At 41.8% G+C, this 27,266-nt stretch overlaps 1 protein-coding gene across 1 annotated transcript; it reads right to left on the bottom strand.

Moving 5' to 3' along the window:
• Nucleotides 1-11,519: 11,519 nt before the first annotated feature.
• On the bottom strand, nucleotides 11,520-25,651 carry LOC311055250 (uncharacterized protein). The gene is made up of 12 exons (XM_084071373.1): nucleotides 25,590-25,651; nucleotides 24,385-24,423; nucleotides 23,748-23,816; nucleotides 22,325-22,463; nucleotides 22,077-22,216; nucleotides 21,151-21,492; nucleotides 20,635-20,988; nucleotides 19,656-19,892; nucleotides 16,400-16,540; nucleotides 14,826-14,952; nucleotides 13,180-13,280; nucleotides 11,520-11,796 (listed from the first exon to the last, which is right to left on the bottom strand). Exons 2-12 carry the CDS (start codon nucleotides 24,416-24,418, stop codon nucleotides 11,783-11,785), a joined length of 1,698 nt encoding a protein of 565 aa, XP_083927499.1. The 5' UTR covers nucleotides 24,419-24,423; nucleotides 25,590-25,651; the 3' UTR covers nucleotides 11,520-11,782.
• Nucleotides 25,652-27,266: the final 1,615 nt, after the last annotated feature.

The raw sequence follows: 27,266 nt of genomic DNA, 5'->3' as shown, positions 1-27,266 counted from the left end.
TGTTAAATTGTTGTTAATTAAATTACATTTTTTGGGGGGCAAAAGCACATAAAAGTATATTAATGATATGTTTGAGCATATCTTTAGTGCAACTTTTACTATACTAAGTACAACTTAAATGTTTCCAAACTACATCATTAAAAGTACAAATGAGTATATTCAATATACTTCTGAAAAATGAAATTTAATATTTTTTCAAAATTAACCTACACGAATGGAAGAACAATGTAACGTGGAGGCTTGAGATTTAGTTGTCTGTAAGAGCCATGACAACTCTCGGTTGGTGCAACCATCAACAACACACTCACGTCATATGCAAGGATGAGAAAAGGGGAGAGACACTGACCAAACAAACAGACATTTACACTCATGGTTTTACAAACAAATTACATAAAATACCATACATCACCAAATAGCACCACAACAAAACACTAAACTCAATGACCCATTGCATAACCCCACTACGCATTCCCATATTCAAATAATAACACAAATAGGAACAATAACACACATTTCCCAGCATGCACTGGGGCGCATGCACTGCGCCCATTTTCATTATTACGTGACACTTTGGCTGAGATGGCCCGCTGGCAAACACACTGAGGGACCTAATAATTCAGCTCTCAATACAACTGATAGCCTAGAAAATAAATAAAAAGCGGTGGAATCTACATATTTTTTTATATATGTGTGTTGACAAATGTTGGGCACATATATATTTTATTTGAGGTTTGCCACTAATTGATTTTGGCATGAAGAATAAAGCATTCTAAAGACATACGCACATTTCAGCCCTGGTAAGACAGCCTCGGGGTTGACTTGAGAACGGGCGCACCTGACGCTCAAAACACAGACCAAAAAACATTAATGAATCTGACTGCAGGTGTAGGATTTGTCTTAAATGCCGGTAAGTACAAAATATGGTCGTAAATCGCTTAGTGAATCGGGGCCATTGTCTTCAACAAATGTTCATCTTACTCACAAAGACACCAGGATGTGATGTTTGTTGTTTTTATAATCTCACTTCAGTTGTATTGAGTCTCCACTCCACTGACACAACTCCAAGTCATTATGTTGATTCCATGTCAGGTTTTCACTGCTCACAAGTGAGGCTAGTTAGAGTAATAACAACATGTGACTCTTAACTAGTGGAATAATGATACAACATGGACAGCATAGTACACTATGTCTTATGTGAGCCTTTTTACCTTTTATAAAGTGGGAAATGTCTTTAAATCTTTTCGCTCCATTCCGCTGATAATTTGCCAAATTGTGAGCATTTGTGAACCTGTTAATATTTAGACTTTGTAAATATGATTCATATGGGCTTCAGAGTGTGAAGATTAACCCATGTTTTGTATTTGTTTCATATTTTCTCATACTGTAATAACCAACCAGTAATGCATTGAGTTAATAGTACATTATGTGACATTGTTGTTATGGTCTGTTGCTTTTTAAACTTTTTCTTTTTTTTTAAATAAAGATGATCTGATTCTATATCTGATGTTCTTCATTTATTTATTAGTCTTGGTTTTTGGACGTCTTTTTCCTTGAAGTCTCAAGGACAGTAGAAAGATGTTCTTTGCCAGGACTATTTTCACACAACACACATTGGTTATTGTTCAGACTGGCTGCCCAAATATGATTTGACGCATGAAAACTTTTGCTCATCAGGTTTGAACCACATTCATAGGTGGTTAAAAATGATTCAAATCCGAGTTCTAAAGATGTGTCTCAGTCTGGAAGCTCTAACCTCTCAAATCTGACATCAAACTGTCATTTATGTCATTGGTTCACAACCTTTTCAGGCAGTGACCCGCCAAAAGAATCATATTTGAACTGGGGACCCCACACCCTGACAAGCACTTGGAATTGTATGAGTTGAGGCATACAATTTAGTTTGACTCGGTTCCACAGAAATGTTGCCCTTCTTATATTATTTGACAATTTGGCCAATGTTTGACCAGTTTTTATAGTATAGGTTGTTGATTATTTTGATGCAATAATGGTATTTTTCTTTTTCTTTTCTTAAAAGTCCTTAAATTGTAACTTCACTGTCATCTGGGGACCCCCCAAAATCATGTAGGGATCCTCCTGGCGGCCCCGACCCACAGGTTGAGAACCACTGATTCATTTCACTCACAACAAATAAAAAGTGTCCCTTGCCTACAGATCTTGTGTTCAAATGCAGATATCTGGTTATAGAGATTAATATATTGCAAACACAGGAACAAAGCCACACTGACTCGTCTAGTTGTGAGACCAGTTTTAATAAAGAGTTCCCTGGAGAGGATTATAAGACCAGAAAACATTAAACTGGTATCATGATTGCTTTGGTGTAGAAACGTCTCACTTCCAACACCACTGAAAATGGACCAAACACTCAACATGGCAGAATACCACTCAAAATGGTGGACTAGTTTCCATCATGACCAATACAGTTATTTCATACATAGGGCTCTTCCCTTCTGCCATACTTAAAACCACTTAAACCCTATAGCCTATACTGAGTTGACCGGTGTCCCCCAGGGCTCTACTAGGACCGCTAGTATTTCCCTCTACACCAAATCTATTCGCCAAAAATAGCCAAACTACAAGGTCACAAAGTGTCACACAGCGACACGTTTTCTTTGACTGTTTGCCCCACAATGTGGATGTGAACAGGGCCGAAATTGTATCACATTTGACTTGCAATTTGTTTGTACTATTGCACTCTTCTCCTTTAATAAATAATCCAGAATAAAACTCACAACAATAAAATATAAATGCACAATAAAGTGCTGGGTGCGTAATTACTGTGAGTCCTATCTGAACTAATTGTTTGTCGACTACGCCACTTTTGTTATAGAGGGAAGTCCCCTTTGAATACACTTTAACTTCTTCTTCAGGCTTTCACAGGTTCGAGGTTAACTGGTAAGTTTCAATACTTTTGGTTTTGAGAATACAACACTGGCATGAGAATATCCCTTTAAGAAACTGGACACGAATACAGTGTATCAAAAAAGGTAAGTCATATTTATTGGGTCCCTAATACATTGGCTTCTGTGCCTTAAAAACAATCAAATAAACACTATACTAATAAAACCTATATAAACATACAAAACACAATTAATCTACACAACAACTATAAAATAAATTATAAAGTTGTGCAAATTACGCGGGGCTTAATCACAAGGGTTCCTTAGCATGGGGGGTTTCTGTGCAACAAATACTTTTCAAGTAAAGTGCTGTGCCAATAAAGTGCTTCAAGATACTCAACACGGTTTGTTCAGGGGTAATGCTGCATGTCCATATATGGGGGTAAGATGGGAAAGGGTTTGAGGCCAGTCGTCTTCGTCTTCTCTCTTCTTTCTCTCCGCCTGCAATTATAGAGATCTAGACCAGTTCACTGTGCATTTACACGATACATTTGCGTTGTCTCAGGCAGTGGTTATACAGGGATTCAACGTTGCTTGTTCGAATACTCACTCGCCAGCCAGGTTTTTACACCTGGCGCTGAGTTGGTTGCGTATGCAACGTTATCGCCACTTTCCAGTCTCAGCGCTCCTTATATGGTCTGGTCTCACTCGTCTCTCATATGGTCTGGTCTCACTCGCCTCTTCCTCCCCTTCGGTTCGATCGCTTTCTCCTCTTGGTTTCTCCTTTGAATGTAGGCACACCTCGGCTTCCAAACTCCTAGGTGGCTGGTATGTCTACTTCATCTATGCACTCCTCTACTCCGTGTCTCGGCACAACCTTCCCCTCTGCTGTCCTTCTCCTCACTGACGCCTCTGTCACTTGGGTGCTCTGTTCTCTCTTTCAAACGGTCCCGCCTCCGCTTTTGTACCTGCCAAACCACACCTCCCTCTTCTTTCATTTGTCCGTGGTGACAGTCTGTCTGGGGACATTGGCCATGACCGTGGCCTTGGGCGTGACCGCGTGACTGCCGCTCTGCCACTCAATGTCTCTCAATACATGTGACCAGGGGATCATGGGGAAAACAATTATAAACAATACAGTGCGTAATAATAATTGGTACAAAAATAATAAGATGGTGGGGTTAAATGAGGCAATTATACACATTAAGCACCAATAAAAACAAATTACAAAAGTTTTAAGAACCCCTCATTTCACCCTTGTCACATTCCCCCCTACTTTTTCGTTGGCAGTCCCTGGCAACTGGTTCTAAACGTCATGCCCGTACCTCTCAGGTGGCTGTCCTTGGTTCGCTCTTCCAGAGCGCCGCGGACCTTCAGGTTCCCTAGGACCGGGGAAAAACCCTACATAAGGCGGCCATATGGGTCCCACCGGTTCGGCTACTGGGGCAGGTTCGGGGCTCTCCATCGGTGACCTGGGGGCTATACACACTTTTAATGCATTCCTATGGATCGTTCTATCTCGCCCTCCTTTTTCAGGTCGGATCCTGTATACTAGGCCCGCATCCCCCACCCTCTCCAATACCACAAAAGGTTCTGGGTCCCACCATGGGCCCAGTTTACCTTGTCCCTGTCGGTTCCGGTTTCGTACCCACACCCTCTCTCCAGGTAACAATGGTGGCATACCGGCTCGGCGGTCATAGACCTGTTTACGCTGTCCGGCTATATGCACCATTTTTTTCTCGGCTGTCCTATACGCTGTGGCCATTCGTTTCTGGTGATCTTGCACCCAATCTCCCACTCCCATTCGATTTTGTGACAACGGTACTCCTAATGCTACATCTACCGGACGCCTCAGGTGGCGACCAAACATTAAGTACGCAGGCGCATAACCTGTCGCACCATGTTCAGTATTGTTATAAGCGTGTACTAACTCAGGTAAGTGTTCATTCCATCTGCCTTGGCGATCAGTATCTAGAGAGCGCAACATGTTTAACAGTGTTTGATTAAACCTCTCCACCCCCCCATTACCAGCTGGGTGGTAAGGGGTGGTGCGACTCTTAGTAATACCGTATGTATGACACAATTGCTGCATTAATTCGGATTCAAAATTCGGGCCTCGGTCCGAATGGAAACGAGCCGGGCAACCGAATGGCTGAATAATATGTGTCCAAAGCGCACGGACAGTCGTGGGCGCAGTTTGGTCACGCGTTGGAATAGCCCAACTGTACCTGGTGAATAAATCGGTTGCTACAAGAATATTCTGCCATGCGTCATTCGGCCTACCTAATGTGAGAAAATCAATAGCCACTACCTCCATAGGATACGATACTTCGAATGGCTGTAAGGGGGCCCTGGGCTCTATCCTGTCTTTCAGTAGGCTGCAGGCAACACAACCTCGCTGGAACTGTCGCACCGCCCCCTCCATGCCCGGCCAGTAGAACCGGCGCCGAAGCTGCGCCAAAGTCCGGTCCACTCCGGCGTGTGCCGAGGCCTCATGGAGTCCTTTCCACACCTCCTCTCGTCGCGCCCCTGGACAAACAAGCTGTAAGTAACATTCTTGTGTATGCTGATCAATCACTTGCCTATACAACACATTGTCTCTGATGCGCAACCGGTCCCACTGTCGTAACATTTGCCTGGCTTCCCGTGACCAACTCCTCTTCTCCATAAGGGTAGGCAGTTTCCTCCGCTCTACGCAACTCTTCACCATCTGGATGTCCGGATCTCGATCCTGTGTTCCCCGCCACTCAGCTCCAGCCCACCCGTCCTCTCTCTCCACCGGTGCCAACTCCACTACGGCCACTCCTACAGGCTGAACAGGGAACCTAGACAGGGCATCTGCGTTCGCATTGCTTTTTCCAGGTCGGTACTTTATATCATAGGTGAATGATGCTAGCTGGGCTGCCCAGCGCTGTTCCACCGCGCCTAGTCGAGCTGTTTGAAGATGCGCAACAGGATTGTTATCTGTATAAATCGTAAAATGAGCGCCAGTTAAGTAATCTTTAAATTTTTCGGTCACTGCCCATTTAAGTGCCAAGAGTTCTAATTTAAAGGAGCTATAATTTGCATCATTTTGTTCGGTAGGGTGTAGACTTCGGCTGGCGTAGGCGATTACTCGCTCCTGGCCATCTTGGACCTGTGCCAGAACGGCGCCGAGCCCGCGGCCACTCGCATCAGTATACACTACAAACGGTCGGTCATAATCTGCATAAGCCAGTATTGGAGCCTGCGTAAGGGCAGTTTTAAGAGCATCAAACGAGTTTTGGCATTCAGGGGACCACTCTATTTTACACTGATGGGACTTCACATCATTCGGGACTCCGATCAACAAACTATTTAACGGCCTAGCTATGGCAGCAAATGAGGACACGAAGCGGCGATAATAACCAGCCAGACCTAGAAAAGCGCGGACCTCGCGGACAGTCGAGGGTGGGGTCCAGTCTCTTACCGCAGCCAACTTTTCAGGGTCCGGGCGCACTCCCTCTTTGTCTACAACGTGGCCCAAGAACTTTACCTCCGGTTGGAGAAGCTTGCATTTATCGAGGCGCAGTTTCAATCCGTGTCTCCACAGCCGCTCGAAAACCTGGTCAAGGTGCTGCATGTGAGAGGAAAAGTCAGGTGAATATACAATAATGTCATCGAGGTACACTAATAATGACTCTGTCACCTGGCCACTCAAGCATCGCTGCATTAATCTTTGGAAGGTCGCGGGGGCGTTACATAAACCGAACGGCATACGTTGGAACTCGAACAGTCCTAAAGGGGTGGTAAACGCTGTCTTTTCTCGATCCCGAGGGTCCATACCCACCTGCCAATAACCGCTGGCCAGGTCGAGTGTGGAGAACCACTGAGCCTTGGTCAGGCTTGTTAAAGTCTCTTCAATCCGAGGTAAAGGGAAGGCATCTTCGTGCGTCACGGCATTCAGTTTACGGTAGTCGACACAGAAACGCCAGCTGCCATCTTTCTTCTTCACCAGGACAATGGGCGCTGCCCAGGGACTGCAACTCTCTTTTATCACTCCCTTGTCCAGCATGTCACTCAATAAGGTCTTCATTTCTCTATACATGGAGGGCGGCAGCGGTCGGTGCCTCTCGCGGATGGGTGCCGCGTCTCCAGTTGGTATTTGGTGTTGCACCACGTCCGTCTGCCCAAAATCTTCATTATGGACTGCAAACACCTTCTTCCATTTACACATCATCGCATGCAGCTCTTCTCTCTGCTGGTCAGGTAGGTCATCTCGCCGGGTCAACGCCTCCATCTCCTCAGGTAAGGTCTTCACGGGTCCCTCGTCTTCGATGCTCACCAGGGACACTTCCACGGCTCCGTCGGTTCCTAGGGACAGGTTCAGGTCTCGTCGTCCACGGACGTCGGCCTCCTCCACTGGATATAGCTTCCCTAACTTTTGATGTCTGCCCACGGTCACGCTATACGCGTGGGGGTTGCAGATGCGCACGGGGACTCGGCCATTACGCACGGTGACCAACGCTCGGGCCACTCCCAGATCAGTTCCTTCCGGCATGGCCTCCATCAGGGCCTCGTATTCGGCTCCATTTGGACCTTTCCAGGCACGGCCCCATACTACTAACTCACTGCGGGCGGGGACTCGGATTCTCCGTCGGCCGACAGGCCACACATAGCCCAATGCTCCGTCTTCGTGGGTCACTGCCTCCACTCTCCTACAGGCGGCGAATGCTTTTTTCCATGGTGTCCTCTCCTGTTGGCATGGAAACACAGACCTCCCAGAGAGTTTAAATAATGCATGCCACACTGCGTGGACTACGTTCATCCCAATGATCAGCGGCTCAATACAATGTTCATCTTTTACAATTACGATTCCTCTTCCCGGTATTTTCAGTCCTTCTAATTCTAAATCGAATATGGCATAGCCAGAATAGGGTAGATCAAGGCCGTTTGCTGCCCGTAGGCTAAACACCAGAGGCCCATTTTCCATTTTATCTTGCGAGAACTTTTCGTTAAACAAACTCTGCTGCATCAATGTGACTTGAGACCCCGTATCTAATAAACCCCTCATTTGGACTCCCCCCATTGTTATCCCAATTGTCGGACATTCCCCCACAAACACTTCATTGGCCCTTAACTTTTTTTGTGAACGTTGCACCTCTGCCCCCCGGACCTCGGCGACAGGGCGTACTAGTTTAACTGACTTCGGTCGGATCTACAGAATCTCGCTATATGACCCGCCTGTCTACACTGGCTACATATCGGCCTACCTCCTTCATCCCATTCGTAGCGCTGAGAGGCCGTATACCGTCGCTCAGGTGGCGGTGGAGTGCGCGCTCGTGCGTCATTGGTGCCAGTGCGGAGGAGCGGTCTGATTTCTTTCATGAGTTCCTGCGTGAATCCTTGCATTTGAGTTTTTACGTCGTCCATGATTTCCTGTTTTAATTTTTCTCTCCAAGCAGGGTCCTGAGAAGGGTAGGGGACAGAAATAGGATTAACAGCGTGGCACGTTATTTCAGTAGTTCCATGTTCAGCAGCTAACAGGTAGGCTTCTTCGCGTAAAGCAGCAAAATCTTCATCTGGGTGTCGTCGAGCATATATTTTTAAGGCTTGGCCCAGGGGGCCCTCAGCTAAACCCATAACAAACTGATCACGAAGAATGGCTTCGGAGGGAGCGGTGCTTGGGTCGTGCTGCCGCAGCCCACAAAACAGCTCTCTAAGTCTCAGGGTGTAAGTTTGTACATTCTCTCCTGCGCGCTGTGCGCACCGATAGAATAGTGAGCGCATTTCTGCGACAGAGACAGTTTCTTTATATACAGCATCTAAGTATTTAAAAACTTTTGCCACTGTGTCGCGTTCGCCCTCCTCAACCACACTAATCTGCCGTTTAGCTTCGTTGGTTAGCGTTTTAATTATAATAGCAACTTTCCTGATTTCTGGTAGTTCCTGGGTACTTAATAATCCTCTAATCTGGTCTTTCCATTCCCTATATTTACTCTCGCCTTCTGTTCCACCAAAGGTGGGTAACCATGGGGCACCGGGATACACCGCCATCATCATCATTCTGAATCCGTAAAGCAAAAAACAAAAAGCAACAAAAACAACAAAACAGTACAGTTTCTCTTAAGGGTATTCTCATGTGTTTGTTCTCAACCAGTCCTGCCGCCAACGCCAAATATGTGAACAGGGCCGAAATTGTATCACATTTGACTTGCAATTTGTTTGTACTATTGCACTCTTCTCCTTTAATAAATAATCCAGAATAAAACTCACAACAATAAAATATAAATGCACAATAAAGTGCTGGGTGCGTAATTACTGTGAGTCCTATCTGAACTAATTGTTTGTCGACTACGCCACTTTTGTTATAGAGGGAAGTCCCCTTTGAATACACTTTAACTTCTTCTTCAGGCTTTCACAGGTTCGAGGTTAACTGGTAAGTTTCAATACTTTTGGTTTTGAGAATACAACACTGGCATGAGAATATCCCTTTAAGAAACTGGACACGAATACAGTGTATCAAAAAAGGTAAGTCATATTTATTGGGTCCCTAATACATTGGCTTCTGTGCCTTAAAAACAATCAAATAAACACTATACTAATAAAACCTATATAAACATACAAAACACAATTAATCTACACAACAACTATAAAATAAATTATAAAGTTGTGCAAATTACGCGGGGCTTAATCACAAGGGTTCCTTAGCATGGGGGGTTTCTGTGCAACAAATACTTTTCAAGTAAAGTGCTGTGCCAATAAAGTGCTTCAAGATACTCAACACGGTTTGTTCAGGGGTAATGCTGCATGTCCATATATGGGGGTAAGATGGGAAAGGGTTTGAGGCCAGTCGTCTTCGTCTTCTCTCTTCTTTCTCTCCGCCTGCAATTATAGAGATCTAGACCAGTTCACTGTGCATTTACACGATACATTTGCGTTGTCTCAGGCAGTGGTTATACAGGGATTCAACGTTGCTTGTTCGAATACTCACTCGCCAGCCAGGTTTTTACACCTGGCGCTGAGTTGGTTGCGTATGCAACGTTATCGCCACTTTCCAGTCTCAGCGCTCCTTATATGGTCTGGTCTCACTCGTCTCTCATATGGTCTGGTCTCACTCGCCTCTTCCTCCCCTTCGGTTCGATCGCTTTCTCCTCTTGGTTTCTCCTTTGAATGTAGGCACACCTCGGCTTCCAAACTCCTAGGTGGCTGGTATGTCTACTTCATCTATGCACTCCTCTACTCCGTGTCTCGGCACAACCTTCCCCTCTGCTGTCCTTCTCCTCACTGACGCCTCTGTCACTTGGGTGCTCTGTTCTCTCTTTCAAACGGTCCCGCCTCCGCTTTTGTACCTGCCAAACCACACCTCCCTCTTCTTTCATTTGTCCGTGGTGACAGTCTGTCTGGGGACATTGGCCATGACCGTGGCCTTGGGCGTGACCGCGTGACTGCCGCTCTGCCACTCAATGTCTCTCAATACATGTGACCAGGGGATCATGGGGAAAACAATTATAAACAATACAGTGCGTAATAATAATTGGTACAAAAATAATAAGATGGTGGGGTTAAATGAGGCAATTATACACATTAAGCACCAATAAAAACAAATTACAAAAGTTTTAAGAACCCCTCATTTCACCCTTGTCACATGGACGATAGGGTTTAAGTGTTTTAAGTGTAGAGGAATAATAACTTTAACTTTGGTGTCAAATGATTCAGATGAAAGTGGCTGGGTGGTTGTGCCCCACCAGACAAAGACAAAGATAAAAGAAGGAAAGCACATCGTCGTCATTGAACATTGAGATGGGGGCAGAACACCCAGCTCAAAATGTTGCTCCTCGGAGCACAGGTCTCTGCCAGGTTATTATGGGCCAGCGATGTTTCATGGCAATCGGACGCTGCGTGCATGATTTGAGACATTTTGTTAAAAATGGGCCCCTCCTGCAAACTTTGGAAGCAAATCTTTGCCAATCAGGATGGAATATGAAAACTCTGAGAGATACGTCTTAATCACCATAAAGATAATGAGTACCAATGTGCGTGAGGTTTGGATAAAATCTGTAGTAATTATTAAAAAATGTGTTTTGCAAAGATCGGCCTACTGGTGGCGCTATAACAGGCCGATGTGAGAATTTGTTTACTTGACCTCCAAGGAGTATGTGCAAGTTTCATCCGTCCAATGAAATCCAATGAAACTGGTCAGATGACCAATGATATCCAATGAAATCGACAGTGGAAAACACACAGCCTAGGAAACAGGTGAATAAGCTCAGAGACGTTGCATGCAGAACCGATGAGGTCAGATATAAGGCAGTCTAAGCTAAATAATGTTAACCCATTCAGACCGGCAACACATCTGTGTCATTTTCACATTTCTTTGGCTTATTCAAAAATAGCAGATATACAAGCTCACAGCGCGACACTGAGTGTCACGCTATGAGCTTGTAGATCTGCAATTGTTTTGAAAAATCGTGAAAATGTGTGCAAATCTTTAACTATTTATTTTTTAGAGGGAACATTTGTAACTCAAATCTTTGCTTCTGGGGGATTCTACACATGTCTTCTAAATCCTAACAGTTTTTTTGAAAAACTTCTGTTGCTGAAATCAGTGGTTCTCAAACTTTTCATGTCAAGGACCACCAAAATACGATGTATTTGGCCGCGGACCCCCCATCTCAAAATATGTCGTTCCAGGGATAGTAATTAAATACTCAAGCAAAGTAACAGTTAAAGGTACAGTACTTATTCAACCTAAAGCCTAGTTCAAACCTTCTATAAAGTTTAGAGCCTACAGTAAATTGCAGATTATAATGTATGTCAATTAAAACCTACATAACCATTTTAGAAAATATAAGATAAATAAGCATAACAAATTTAAAGCAAACTGCATGATTAAATAATGATGTATGTGTGAATCCAGTATCGTCAGAATGAGTTGGGTTCCATTGCAGTGTAAACAGCACCATCTAGTGTCGACCTCCTATTGGTACAGGGACACAGAACACAAACAATGTGACATGAGCACTGCTGTTTTTCTTCTGCGTAACCACTTTAAAGGGATAGTTCACCTTTTTCATATCGATTAGTCACCCCATGGAGACTTGAATTCATAGATATGTTTTTGTCGCATTCCTAAGCCAATAATTTGATGACCAGTGGACCGGTAGGCAGCGGTTCCGGTAGGACACACAAAGGAGACTCTTTTGTGTCTCCTACCGGAACCGTTGCCGGTCATCACATTTTTGGCTTAGGAATGCGACAAAAATAAAGAAATATCCATGCATTCAAGTCTCCATGGGGTGACTAATCGATAGGAAAAAAATGTCATTTTGGGGGTGAACTATCCCTTTAAAAGTATAGCCGAATAAATGTCAGTATGAGATTTAAATGACGATGATTCAATCTAATTGAATGGTTTAATAAAAAACAATGTGATATATAGTTAGGCTACTACTTGAATATTGTCACTGTCGGGTGGAAACCTCATCCTATCCTACTCTCCATATGGGCACAAAACTGCCTAGTTTTAAGAAAATTGTCCCAATGGATCCAAAGTAGTTATTTAGTCACAAGCTCTTGTTAATAATTTTCATTGGTTCAATATTTATAAAACCCACAGTAGTATGACAAAGTAGGGCATTCATTTACGGGGCGGGGGCGAGAGAAAGAAAATATATAAAAAGCTGAATTATGGAGATACAAAGTTTCAGCCTGACAGCGACAATATATGCAACTTGAAAGTGGCTATAGGTGTAATAGCCTCTATGCACAGCAGCCATATTATCACTTCCTTCCCAGGTGTTACCAATGATACTAATGAAGGCTCTGTTCCATTTAGTCTAGCACAGTGGTTTCCACGACCCCCACAACTCTGAGGGGAGGCATGCGTTAATCCGACAGACCTTTTCTCCGACTATGTGGCATCCGCGTGCGGTTAGGGTTAGGGTTAGGGTTTGGTTCGGGTTTAGTATTGGAAACGTCGGAGCGCTGCGCTGTCGGAGGAATGCGCTGTCGGACTAACATACTGCACCCACTCTGAGAGTGTACAAATGGAACCAAATGGACCCGTAAGGGTCCATTTGGTTCCATTTGTACACTCTCAGAGTTACACACCTGTAAGGGGCCATTTGTAAGCCCATGAGGGTCCCTGGACCCCAACTGTAGACCCACTGGTGTAACAGAGTGTTTCCAGTGAGCCAACATGTACAATATCAGCACCCTGACTCTGTTTGACCAGAATGGAACAGAGCCTTCATTAGTATCATTGGTAACACCTGTGAATGTCTTCATAATATCGCTGCTGAGAATAGAGCCTATTTGCCACAGTGTTTTGGCAGCATTAGCAACATGCTCTACAACTCACCTTGGCAGATGAAAGGCAGCTTGTGGCAGCAGCATTCATCCAGCCACTTCAGCTCACTGGTGAACTTCCCACAGTATTTGTTGTATCGGTCCACAGGGAAGCTTTCAATGTAGGATAAACAGATCATTGGAAATGGTGGATGTTAAAATGGGTGGATTGTACTGATGTTGTAATAGGCTCTATGCACAGCAGCCATATTGGAAGGAAATTGGTCCTCTTCCTTACTTCCTTCACAGGTGTTACCAATGATACTAATGAAGGCTCTGTTCCATTTCGTGTAGCACAGTGGTTCTCGAACGTTTTAATTTCAAGGACCCCCATAACTCTGAGAGTGTACAAATGGAACCCCCTCAATGAACCACAAGGGTCCCTGGACCACACTTTGAGACCCACTGGTGTAGCAGAGTGTTTCCAGTGGGCCAACATGCACAATATCATCAGCACCCTGACTCTGTTTGACCAGAATGGAACAGAGCCTTCATTAGTATCATTGGTAACGCCTGTGAAGGAAGTAAGAAGAGGCCCGATTTCTTTCCAATATGGCTGCTGTGCATAGAGCCTATTTGGCATTCTCAGAGTTATAAACAAATAACTGACATTCCATTGAGCAGATTTGTGATGTCAGGAGTGGAGGAAGCGCAACACGAAAAGCCATGGTCCAATGGTGGAAAGGAACCAATACACTTTAAACTTTGGAGCCTGATCCAGTCTGCAGACGTGATTGTTTTAGGAGTGGAGGAAGTGCAATATGGAAAACTCACCCAAACTCCCTATGAACAAATATTAGGACAATTGTATCATCAATATACATCTAATTTCATTGAATGTCCACCGCGGTGCATTCGGCATTGACTCAAATTGGGGAGAAAGCAAGAAAACAAAAGCTAAGAAAAAATGTATCATTTAACCTTTACAGTAGATGCTTCCAGATCACTGGAATTATATTTGGTTTTGAATGCTAGACATTTACAGTGTTAATTCTACACTAGCTTCCTCCTCACTGTGCAGTTCCACTCTGCTGCCAACAGGGGTCACCTTTTAAAAACTTCTATTTTTTAAGACATTTCCATATTACAAAAATCGTGGGATAAAAATTATAAAAAAAAGTTATGGAAGTTAAAAGTAGCCTACTCACATGTTTTACTTAAGTAAAAGTATCAATACTGCAATGTAGTTTTATAAGCAAAAGTCCTGTATTAAAAATGTACTTGAGTCAAAGTACAAAAGTATTGGCATCAACATATACTTAAAGTACCAAAGTAAAAGTACTCCTCATATGTCCCATTTCAAGTTTTCACAAAATAGCACATCTACCAGCTCACAATGCGTCGCACCGCGGCGCATTGTGAGCTTGTAGATCTGCTATTTTCAAATAGCAGGAATATAGGGCTGAAGTGGTTAATGTATGTTGTTTTGAAATAATAATCAAAATCTACAAAGTAACTGGTAACTAAAGTTTTCATATAATTGTAGTGGAGTAAAAAGTACACTATTTGCCTCTGAGGTGTAGTGGAGTAGAAGTAAAAATATTGAAAATTGGAGTATATATATTACTTTCCAGTTTCCACCACTGGAAACTCATATTGTTGTTTAGATATGGATTAATATGTGAATATCAAAGGTTGTACTTATGTGTTGCTCCGTACCTTTCATGCCGGTGGGCTTCCAGATTGTCCACTGGTGCTCCACTGACCCAGTCCCACGTCATGGGGTATTCCCATCCAAATATGTTCCTCTCCATGCCGATCCACGCTCCCTCTGGGATACTTCTGTCTGCCAATAGCAGTGGAGGAAAAGTTACTACTGTAAGTAGAAACCTCTAATCTCAAAATTCTAACTTTTTCTGTTTTTTTGTTGTTGTAAATTAACGCCCTACTTCAGTGGTTCTAAAACGTGTTCATGCCAAGGACCCCCACATTTGGCAGTGGACCCCCATCTGAATTTTTTTTTTAAGCCAGGGACCCCTAGAAGAGAAGATTTGTGTAAAAATATATATAATATTCAAAACTTTCCAAACACTTGAATTCTTTTTCAAAAATGCTCAAAAATAGCAGATACAACGAGCTTGTAGATCTGCTGTTTTTGAATTGCCAACGTATAAATGGATAAAGGGGTTAAAATGATTGTGATGCTGTATTAACTACTATTGCTGGGGACCCCCTGGAACCCCCACAAGGACCCCTGGGAACCACTGCCCTACTTGATCATACTACAGCATCAGCACGCAGAAGCATCAAAAGCAGCAGATCCACAAGCTTGTAGATCTGCAACTTAGAGTGTTTTTGAATTTGAATCCTGAAAAGTAACAGTTTTGGACATAAAGAGGTTTCCACGACAGAGACGATGTTTGACTTTTACTTTACTTGAGTATTTCCAATGTGTCAATCCATCTATCCCACTACAGCTCAAATATTTTTACTAATCCACAATTATTTGAAAACTTTAGTTACAAGATACCTTTTGTACAGTTTGTGAATGTGTACGATTAGATTATTATTACAGAACATACCATAACCAATTTAGCACTATTCTGTTTTTTTTGTAGATCTGCTATTTTTGAAAGATTTTGAACTGTACTTTATTTATACATTGATGCCAACATATTTGCACTTTTAAAAGGGGGAAACTTTCGCAGAAGATAGCTGCGACTCGTTGTGAGCTTGTTGATCTGCTATTTTCCTGTGAAGATATTTAATGCAGAGTGAAAACTGAAAAGTCACTAGTCTAGAGCCCTGAGGGACTCCGGACAACCATATAGGGTTTAAGTGGTTTAATCGAGTAAAATTTTTAATTTTGAAATTTGAGTATTTCTACTGTACATTGTGGTATTGCTATTTTTTACTTTACCCTTAAAGCATCTGTGTCATTTTAGATTTTAGCTATATATATATATATATTAGGATTTAGACGTTTCAAGATTGATTTTATTTTATAAAAAAAATAGCAGATATACCGCACAAGCTCACAGCGTGTTACTTCGTGCCACGCTGTGAGTTTGTACATCTGCTATTATTGAAATAAAAAATGATAATATTGAAAGTGTTCGAATAATTTAGATTTTTTTCTCTTCTGGGGGTCCCTGACACAAAACATTTTCAGATCAGGGTCCACTGCCATATATCATTTTGGGGGTCGTTGGCACGAAAAAAGTTTGGGAACTACTGATTTAGAAGGCATTTGTAGAATCGGCCTTAATGGGTTAAGTAAACAATGTGAGTACTTGTTCCACCACAGGTCAGCAGTAGTTTGACCTCCTCCTGCACAGTGTCGTTGGTGATGTGAACCAGACTGCCTCCATGTTCAATGCACAGCCTCAGAGCAGCCACCCAGTCCAGAGGATCCTCGTGGAAATGTAAGTTGCCTGGTGTACACGGGAAAGATGAGAACGTGTGTGCGTACACACACACACACACACACACACACACACACACACACACACACAAACACACACACACACACACACACACACACACACACACACACACACACACACACACACACACACACACACACACACACACACACACACACACACACACACACACACACACGTTAATGCTTTATTTGAATCCACAAACTGAAGCTTAAACAGAGCAGTATTTGGCATAGCCAGATTGTACTCATGGGTGATTTACCGCACAGGCCAACTGGTGCCCAAGAGCTCGGAGGGCCCAGTATCCAGAGCCTTTGCATGAATTGTGCTGTTTTTAACATTGCATTTCTTGTCAAAGGGCTTAAGGTCGTAACACATGGCAAGCGGTCCACGCGGGCGGTACCGCTCGTATCAGCGGTGATCGCGCTGCGATCATTGTTGTTTTGTCCTCCTGCGCGGTGCGGTGAAAACAAAAGCTCACCACAATCCAGCTCCTGCCGCCCGTGCACGTGTGCACAAACGAGCACGCTCGCACAAATTTCACAGGACCGCCTGCCTCACCGTCCCAAATAATCGCCCGCCTCTCATTGAGAGTGAATTACATAGACGCGTTGGCTGCTTGCCGTCTGGAAATGACCCTTTAGTCATTCATGTTAATAGCAGAGACCCAAAAAGTCATACTGAAAACAGATTTACATACAGTATGATGTACATACAGTATCATTTACATGCTGGGCCTATTTATCTCTTTCTTTCTCGCACACAGTCCTCCACGTCACACCCCATGGACTAGATAGACTATAGGCTATATTCACCCATTTTCTGCCCCCCCCCCCCTTTTTTTTTAAACGTGTGAACAATTGCCAAAACATAACATAATCACACAAACGATCCATGTCAATTTAGTTTGAATATTTGATAGAAATTATTCTATCAAATACAGCCTAAAACATTCACTTAGACGTCACAAGAAAAGCCTTTTAAGTGCACGTTTATCTCGGCAGTTTATCTAGGACTGTAGAGGGGCATGCAAAAAGGTTGTCTCGGGTGGAAACCTCATACTGTATGTCCAAAACTGTTTCTTTTCAGGATTAAAATTCAAAAATAGAAAAAGTAGCAGATCCACAAACTCAAAACGTGTCGCTTTGCACCGCATTTCGAGCTTGTGTGTCTGCTTCTTTTTTCTTTTTTTTTAAAGATATTTTTGGGGGCTTTTATGTCTTTATTTGACAGGACAGTAGGCTGACAGGAAATGGGGAGAGAGATGGGGGGGATGACACACAGCAAAGATCATCAGGATCGGGAGTCGAACCCGCGACACGCTGTCAAGCCGGATTACCAGCGTATGTGGTATGCGCCTGGACCACTAGGCCAGCAGGCGCCCCGTGTGTCTGCTTCTTTTCATGCTTTTTGTGTGACGCTGTAGTGTGATCAAGTAGGGCGTTAATTTCCAAAAAAACACAAAAAGTTAGAATATGGAGACTCTGCCCGACAGCAACGTGTGCAGAACATCATTGGAAACTCTATAATCCTGTTGAAATGCAGGTGTGTTAATGGTGTTTGCGTTCTGTGTATACCTATGCATGTGTGCTGTAGATCCTCTTGAAGTTGATAATTGATACTGCGACTGCAAGTCAAGTGTACCTGCTAGTGGGTGGGGGTCATTTTCAAAGTCTTGCTTTGATGGCAAATGTCTAACCAATAGTAGCATTTTTTTGTACATCGAATGTGAAACAGAGTGATAAGCCTGCAATCAAAGGCCACACCAGTGTTGTTTGGCCTCAGTCCACACTGAAGCCAAATAGCATGGGACAGTGGATAAGACTGCACAGTAAAATGCTCAGTGTTCATTTATCCATTTGAGTGTAAGCAGTGATGGAAGTAGTATACTCACAGGTTTTACTTAAAGGGTCTACACCATGAATTTTACTTTTTCTTCATTTTTGTGTGTTTTTGGTCTCCCCCACCTCTCTTCTGTTCCAACAAATACCCGACTTCGAGCATGCAGGCTTTCATAGGCTATCTGTGGTTTTTATGTAAATTGGTCTGAAAACAGTCCGTCAGATTTGTTCCCCCTGCCTACGTCACGTCTGGGAACAATTCCTCCCGTTTTTCAGTTCTAACCCAAAAAAAAAAATCAAAAAACATTTTTTTTTTTCATTTTTTTTTTTTTTTTTTATTTTTTATTTTTTATTTTTTACTTTTTCCACACAGAACCAGGACATGACATGCATACAAACTGGCTCAATAGCGCCCCGTGCCAAACAGGACATGGTGTAGCTCCTTTAACTAAAAGTATCAATACTGCAATGTAGATATACTCTGTTACAAGTAGAAGACCCATATTCATGTACTTTATTCAAGTACGAAAGTATCGCCATCATAATATACTTCAAGTACCAAAAGTAAAAGTACTCATTATGCAGGATGTCCCGTTTCACAAGTTTTCATAATTATGTGTAAAATGTATTTAAAAAAAACTAATCTTTTGAAAATAGCAAATCTACAAGCAAACACCACGTCACAGTTTTCTTTTTTTTTAATATATAATTTTTATCCCGCGATTTTTGTAACCCATTTTTTTCACCCGGTGCCAATTTCCTAAGTGGTCCTGGGTGCTACACCAGCCCTACACCAGCGCTACACCAGTCCCCCACAGCCTGGGGAGGCCAGGGCCGAGCTCATGCTTCCTTCAGTGCATGAGAGCCAACTGACCTTCTTGTCACCTGACAGGGGGGAGTTTCCCTGGTTGGACGTAGCGCGTGGAAGGAACACGTTATTCCAACCAGTTCCCTTCCCCTCCATCAGGCGCCCCGGCTGTCATGGGGGAGGCGTTATAGTGACCAGGATTACTACATGTTTTTGTGAGGGTATTAACTACTCTGGGAGACACGGGGAGAACATGCAAACTCAAAGTAACTAAGGTTTTCAAACAATAGTGGAGTAAAAGTACAATATTTGTTACTGAGATGTAGTGGAGTAGAAGTAAAAGTAGAGAAAATGGGAACTACTCCAGCAAAGTAAAAGTACCTCAAAATTGTACTTGAGTAACTCAAGTAATGTAATGAGTTACTTAGTTTACACCACTGTGTGGTCATTTTACCTTTAGTTACGGGGGAGCATGACTCTTGAGCGTGGAGGGTTGTGGGGGGCATGGTGGAGGCTGAGGGAGGAGTAGATGAAGCCAGGGTCTCAGAGGCGGCTGGTGTAGTGGTGGGAGTCTCAGGCGTAGGGGGTGTGGTTGAGGGTGTCGGTGCTTGGGCGGGGGTGGTGGGGGTTTCAGTGGAGGGAGGATTATTAGTAGTCACCGCAGTGGTCAGTTGATCCATGGTGCGCTGTTCTGCGTCAGAAGGGCAGAAGGGAGAGGACACAAACACAGATGTATGTCTGGGTTGGAACACAATAGGCATTCGACAGTGGTGGAAGAAGTACTCCGATATTTTAGTAAAAGTGGAAATACCACAATATAAAACTACTGTTACAAGTAACAATTGGCCTGCGTTCAAAATTATACTTGAGTAAAAGTACAAAAGTATTGGCTTCAAAGTATACTTAAAGGAAAAGTACTAACATGTTTGAAAATAGCAGATCTACAAGCTCACAACGCGTTGTGTTTTTTCAAATAGCCTATGTATAAAACAGGGCTAAAGTGGTTAATGTATGTTTTATAATGTAATATATATCTGCAAAGTAACTAGTAACTAAAGCTGTCAAATAATTGTAGTGGAGTAAAAGTACAATTTGCCTCTGAGATGTAGTGGAGTAAAAGTATTGAAAATGGAAAATACTCCAATAAAGTACAAAATCCTCAAAAGTGTACTTAAGTACAGTACTTGAGTAAATGTACATAGTTACTTTACACCACTGGCGTTCGATATGGAAGCTGCACATTTTTCAGTAACAGTTCAGTGACACTGTTATTATGCCTAATTCATACTTCATCGCACGACAGCGTCACGCGGCAAAAGTAACAGATCAACAAGCTTGCAACGCGGAGTGTCCGCGATGTGTTTGCAAGCTTTGTTGGTCTGCTATTTTCAGTATGAATCAGGCTTCATGCGGCCGTACAGTTGCATACTCACCTCCGTTGCACAGGAAAGCTTTCGGACTTATAGTACAATATTCTGCCTTCAAGTTCCCATCAGCCTTCATGGTCATGCATGTACCATGCTGTATTCTTGTCTCATCATTCAGCGGAGGAAATGGACCAGTACCATTGGACCAGTACCAAAGGATGCCATTTGTTATATACCTACATTTAAGGCCAAACCAGCACTTCCCTTTACTGACTTCATTAAAGGCCTCCTGCTCCTTCTTGTTAGTGATGCTTGCTAGGTCCATCTGTTGTCTTTGACATGCTTTCATCGCACCGTTTTGGTTCTTTGGGTCTGTCTGTAGGATGTATTGCTTCACAGTTGCTCCATTGATATGAGTAACTTAAAAGTGAATATGAAAGTGAGACACGTTTTTCATTACATGTGGCAGTTAGCAATCCTTTTTCAAATGAACTTAAGATAGATAGATAGATAGATAGATAGATAGATAGATAGATAGATAGATAGATAGATAGATAGATAGATAGATAAGGATGATCATACCGTTTTGACACACATACTGTGGGAGTATTCTGTTACAGTGAAGTGAAAACCAATGTTTTCCATCAGAAGCTGCACATGAGTGACATTCGTTATTACCGTTTGCCCAGTTCAAATACAAGTAGTCCTCTTCATTTGACCACTGCCATTTATATATATTACGTATATATCTGAGACCAATCCAAACTGAATCGGTGAAGCTTTCCAGTGCCGCTTTGGATTGATTCCAGTCTGCCTCGGTGTGTATGACAGACAAATTGGAGTGGTGTTTTTCACAGTATGTTTTAGCATCTGTCCAGGATTGGGGCTCATTCACCAGGGTATATGTCTTGGCTGGATACAGTACTGTGTTTTAATCAGTTAAAATTGACAGGGAAAAAAAAAAAAGAAATGTGAGTATTAATGCGAGGAAAAGATGATGTGACAACTCATTTGGATTGTTTGGTTATTAGTAAGTTAATTAAAGGTAGGGTAAGTGATATTCTTTGGTTAAAACTAAAAGCTCTATATTCTGATAGTAATCATTGCTATAGAGTGTTTGTTCCATAACATGAGTCTCCATGTCTCTCCAAAATGTCTCTCCAAAATACATTTTCAGGTAGGTGACAACATTTCAGCCAATCAGGAGAGAGTACCCATTTATCAGCTTAATTTATTTTATGATGTTCCAGTTCCAATTGCGTCTGTATGCATTATCTGTTTAATAAAGAGCTGGAGAGATATGGAGCCTCTTACTCTTACTGAACAAACACTCTATAGCAATGATTACTATCAGAATATAGAGCTATTTAACACTTATTTTTACCAAAGAAAATCACTTACCCTACCTTTAAGGCCTCCGTTTCATCTTTAAAAAAAGATAATAGTGATATTGAGGGAATTAAATCTCCATCACAAGGCTTACAACATTAAACTTAAACAGAGGTCACCTTTGCCACGACAGTTCTTCAGTGAGCGTCCTGAAATTGCACCCTTTTCAGCTACAGTCTTCAGAGGCCCCTCAGAGGTTTTCAGCTTACAATCACGATCACCGTCTCTGTTGAAATTGCCATGGCTAAGTACTTTTGTCCTGTAAATGGACAAAAGGGAATTCAAGTACATACATAGATGTTACTATGTAATAACATAAAATATCCTGTGGGTATAGTAGACATATGTAAAATGTATGTATATTTACTGGAATGTGAAATATTGACATTCTGATTTCTTGGTACATTTCTCTCTACAACTCCATTCATCATCAGCGTCCTCAGTGTCAGAACTTTCCAAGTCTCCACCGTCAAGTTTAACATCAAAGAGGAATTCCCTGCTGCACTCTGATGCAGACACATGGAAATATAACAGAAGAGAAGAGGACAAAGTCATTTTAACCTATTAAGGCCGGGAAGGGAACGCATGTGTGTCATTTTAAGATGTCCTTGGCTATTCAAAAGTAGCGGATCTACAAGCTCATAGCGCGGCACAGTCTGCTAATTTTTTTTTTTAAATTTTGCAAATCTTTTATATACATTTTAAACTCAAATCTTTGCTTCTGGGGGTCCCTGGAACAAAATATTTTTAGATGGGAGAGGGTATGCGGACAAATACATATTATTTTGGGGGTCCTTGACATGAAAAAAAAATTGAAAACCATTGATGATATAGCAACATAAGTAATAAAAAATAAAAAAAACTTTAGAAACTTTAGGATTTAGAAGACATTTGCGTAAAAACCCCAGAAGCAAAGATTTGAGTTAAAAACTTTCGCTTTAAAAAAGTATATACATATTCAAACTTTGCACACATTTTCACGATTTTTCCAAAAAATAGCAGATCTACAAGCTCGAGCTTGTATATCTGCTATTTTTATATAGCCAAAGAAATCTTAAAATGAAACAGATGCGTTCCCGGTCTTAAAGGGTTCAACAGCAAAATTGCAGATGGTAGCCTTGGACGTTTGTGCATTTCTGTCATAAACATAGGCTATGTTGTGTTCATGTGAGCTATGTGTTGTTTTTATTTATGTATTTTTGCTTCTGCTTGAAATGGAATATATCAAATATTCAAACTAAATTGACATGGATCGTTCGTGTGATTATTTTATGTTTTGGCAATTGTTCACACGTTTAAAAAAAAAGGGGGGGGTTTCAGAAAAGGGGTAAATATAGCCTAGTGTAGTCCATGGGGCGTGACGTGGAGGAGTGTGCGAGAAAGAAAGAGAGAAATAGGCCCAGCATGTAAATGATACTGTATGTAAATTATACTATATGTAAATCATACTGTATGTAAATAGGAAAATGTTGTTTGACAGATGTACCATTTAAGTGAAGTAAATATGAAGAGGCTTTCAGGAAAATATCTATTCTTTACATAACAGACCACCGTAATATTGTATTGTATTGTATTGTATTGTATTGTATTGTATTGTATTGTTTTAATTCCCTCTGCTATTCCCATGTTACATCAAATATACATCAAGTATGACCACATTGGAAATAAGATCTCTGACATTTGTGTTACTTTGACTATAGTGTTCAATCATGCTTTTGTGCAGATAATTGTGTGTGTCAGTCAGTCAGTCAGTCAATCAAAATATGTATCAAAATGGTAGATATGCTCACCCTCAAGAGTAATGCTTCTACCCTCCTTATCAATCAGGTAGGTTTCCAACATAAGGGAAGCCTGGGATGCTGAAGAACAAAAGATAGCATAAACTAGAAAAAGTGCTCCTCCGAGCACAGGTCTCCGCCAGGTCAGGTAGGTTATTGTGGCCTCTTGGTGGCGCTATAACAGGCCCATGTGAAAATTTTGGGCCAGAGGTTCTGAATTGGCATTCAGGGAGTGTGTGTGCACAGTTTCAGTGCGATCAAGCCAACGGAGTGGGAGAGCTGTTCACAGATGGACACACACACACACACACACACACACACACACACACACACACACACACACACACACACACACACACACACACACACACACACACACACACACACACACACACACACACACACACACACACACACACACACACACACACACGGACGGACGGACAGGGTGCAAAACATACTCTCGCCATGCCTTTCGGCCTGGCGGAGACAATTACAGACAATATCATGAAGCTGAATATCATATCATGAAATGTTGGTTTATGCCCCCATTCCCTTATGCTAAATAAATTAGACATACTGTACAGTATATGAGTTGACATGTCTGAGCTGGATTCTATACAAACAACATGACCATACAGACACTTACCCAGAAGCAACAGCAGTGGCATCAACATTGTCATGGTAACTATAAACACATGGAATGGATTAGGGAACAAGTTTAGTGGTTTTGAAACTGGTGTGATGTGAGACCCAGTCCAGGTTTTCCTTGGTATTATGTGACAACCACACATTATTATTACAATATATACAACTTTACATGACATTACGTTATTAAAGATTCAATTTACTTTATCAAGTAAATTATTCTTCCTTATTTTCCCTTTATTTTTAGTTCACAATTTCTTTAAACAGTGAAAATAGCAGACCTACAAGCTAACAGTGCGTTGTGATCTGCTATTTGCGCTATGGATACAAGTGTGCCTTGAGATTTTGATTTGCATTTGACACAAAAAGTTTGAAAACCGCCAGAATAAAATGTGTGTAATTACTGGAAAGAACCAAAATATGCATTTGAATTACAAAGCATTACATCAATTCAGTGGATATTTTTAAAAGCTTTTCTAAATAAACATTTTAATTTAAAGCTATTTTAATTAAAGCTGCACTATGTAACTTTCCTCTTCTACCCCGGATTTGAACCCGGTTTCCTGCGCAAGTGCTGACATTTTTACCATTGATCTAATAGAGCCTGCCTGCATGCTCAGGGGATAAATTGAATCATGACCATCAGGTCAAAATGTCTCAAAAGAAGAGCAGGGAGTCAAAATACAACCACCCCGATTGTATAAGTTCAATCAATCAAACTTTATTTATATAGCACATTTAAAAACAACCGCAGTTGACCAAAGTGTGCACAAATTAAAAAGAACAAACAGAGCACGGCAATAGACGACGTCACACTGATAAGAACCAGTATGCGTGCAATGAAACCCATTCTGTCAGGTCTCGCTACGACGCGCCTCACTAGCCAACACACAAGAGGGGGTTGGGGTGTGCTGAAACCAGCGCACCCCAAAACAACAGGTTGGGAATTGATTGCGTGAAACAATCACCTGTGTGTCCAGTCTCAATGTTAGTAAACAAATAATTGGTCTATACAGGCATACAAACAGAACAAAACAAAACGCAATACATACGAGCAGTATGTATTGCTACAAGTTATATTGTATTAACATACTCTACCATACAGACTGGACAAAATGTAATTTTGTTCATTAAAAAGGTTACACAGTGCAGGTCTGTTTATGTCTGGACTGAATTTGTTTCACAAGAGTAAATATTTGTACGTACGTGTGATAGCTGCTTATTGTCCCTCCAGCCTTGACCGAGGGCAGGTAAATATGCATAGGTATCTCCACACAGCATACATTAATATGACGATGACGTCTTCTCTGTCTGTGATCAAATACTCCTCCCAGAAAGTTCAACACTTTATTTTTTTCCATAATGGGAAGCCTGATTACAGCAAGACACAAAATACATACATGTATTCACCTAACATGTGTTGTTCACAGTATACAAAATACACAGAAATGACATTAAACACATGAAATAAAGACATTAAAACAGAATGCCACACAGGGATCAGGGTCTGCAGTTCATACAAAACAAAACAAAAACATGCTTTTTATAGTTACCTGAAAATTGCTGTTATAAATGTATGCCAGCAATAAAAGTACAAAGCTCATTGGTTTTCACAATTTTAAATACATAAATGTGTTAACTAAACAATTTCACACTGACTGTTTCTTTTATATGAATGATAACAAATGTATGCAGGACATGTGTGCGTGCATGCGTGTGTCAGTAGGCAGAAAGGCACACGTGCGTGCGTGTATGTGACGGCGTGGGTGTGTGTGTGTGTGTGTGTGTGTGTGTGTGTGTGTGTGTGTGTGTTAAGCTGTATACTGCCTGTTGGGCCCTATGTGTGTGTGTATAACTGTATAACTGTAACTGTGATTGCCTTTTTTCGGCACTTATGCCATAGTAACCCACAGTGTCAAATTGCACTACCAGTATTTGTGTCCTTTAGACCTTGTATTTATGTGGACATAAATAAAGAATTCAAATGTGTGTGTGTGTGTGTGTGTGTGTGTGTCTGCGTGGGTGCATTAGTGGTCGTGTGTGTGGGCACACGTGTGTGTGTGTGTGTGTGTGTGTGTGTGTGTGTGTGTGTGTGTGTGTGTGTGTGTGTGTGTGTGTGTGTGTGTGTGTGTGTGTGTGTGTGTGTGTGTGTGTGTGTGTGTGTGTGTGTGTGTGTGTGTGTGTGTGTGTGTGTGTGTGTGTGTGTGTGAGGATACACACATGACAATTGGTTGTAGGAATTGTTTTTGTAGGAAATGATTTTCATACCCAGTGCATTGTCACATAATTATGAGGGAATTTTGCATGGAATATGGAGGACAGGTTTGCATGTCAAACCACCATGATATTTATATTTGTTTTATATGATGTAACAAAACCGAATACAGTACACTGTACTGTATCTGTACTTGTGTATCTTGTATATTTTGACAAAATGCAAATGCAATCTTCCTCCTGTACGTAACCATATGTAAATGTCTGTTCTAATAAACCTTTGTTGATTCAAGTGTCATAGCTGCAGCAGCAACAAGTTTCAAACAAACAAAAGCCTATAGTGTCTATGGCACTAAATCTGCAATGGGTCTCTTAATGAATCAATCAATCAATAATTGTGTATCAACAATGAATGAATGAATATTATGCATTATGAATATATATACTAATTAAATTATGCCCACTATATGGCCAATCAGTGGTGTAAAGTAACTAAGTACCTGTACTCAAGTACTGTACTTCAGTACAATTTTGAGGTACTTTTACTTTACTGGAGTATTTCCAATTATCAGTACTTTTAGTTCTACTCCACTACATCTCACAGGCAAATATTGTATTTTTACTCCACTACAATTGTTTGAAAACTTTAGTTACAAGTTACTTTCCAGA

Source organism: Gymnoscopelus microlampas, assembly GCF_963454915.1.
Source record: "Gymnoscopelus microlampas genome assembly, chromosome: 11".
NCBI lineage: Eukaryota > Metazoa > Chordata > Actinopteri > Myctophiformes > Myctophidae > Gymnoscopelus > Gymnoscopelus microlampas.
Note: the sequence above shows the minus strand (reverse complement) of the source record. Positions and strands in the feature narration are given on the sequence as shown.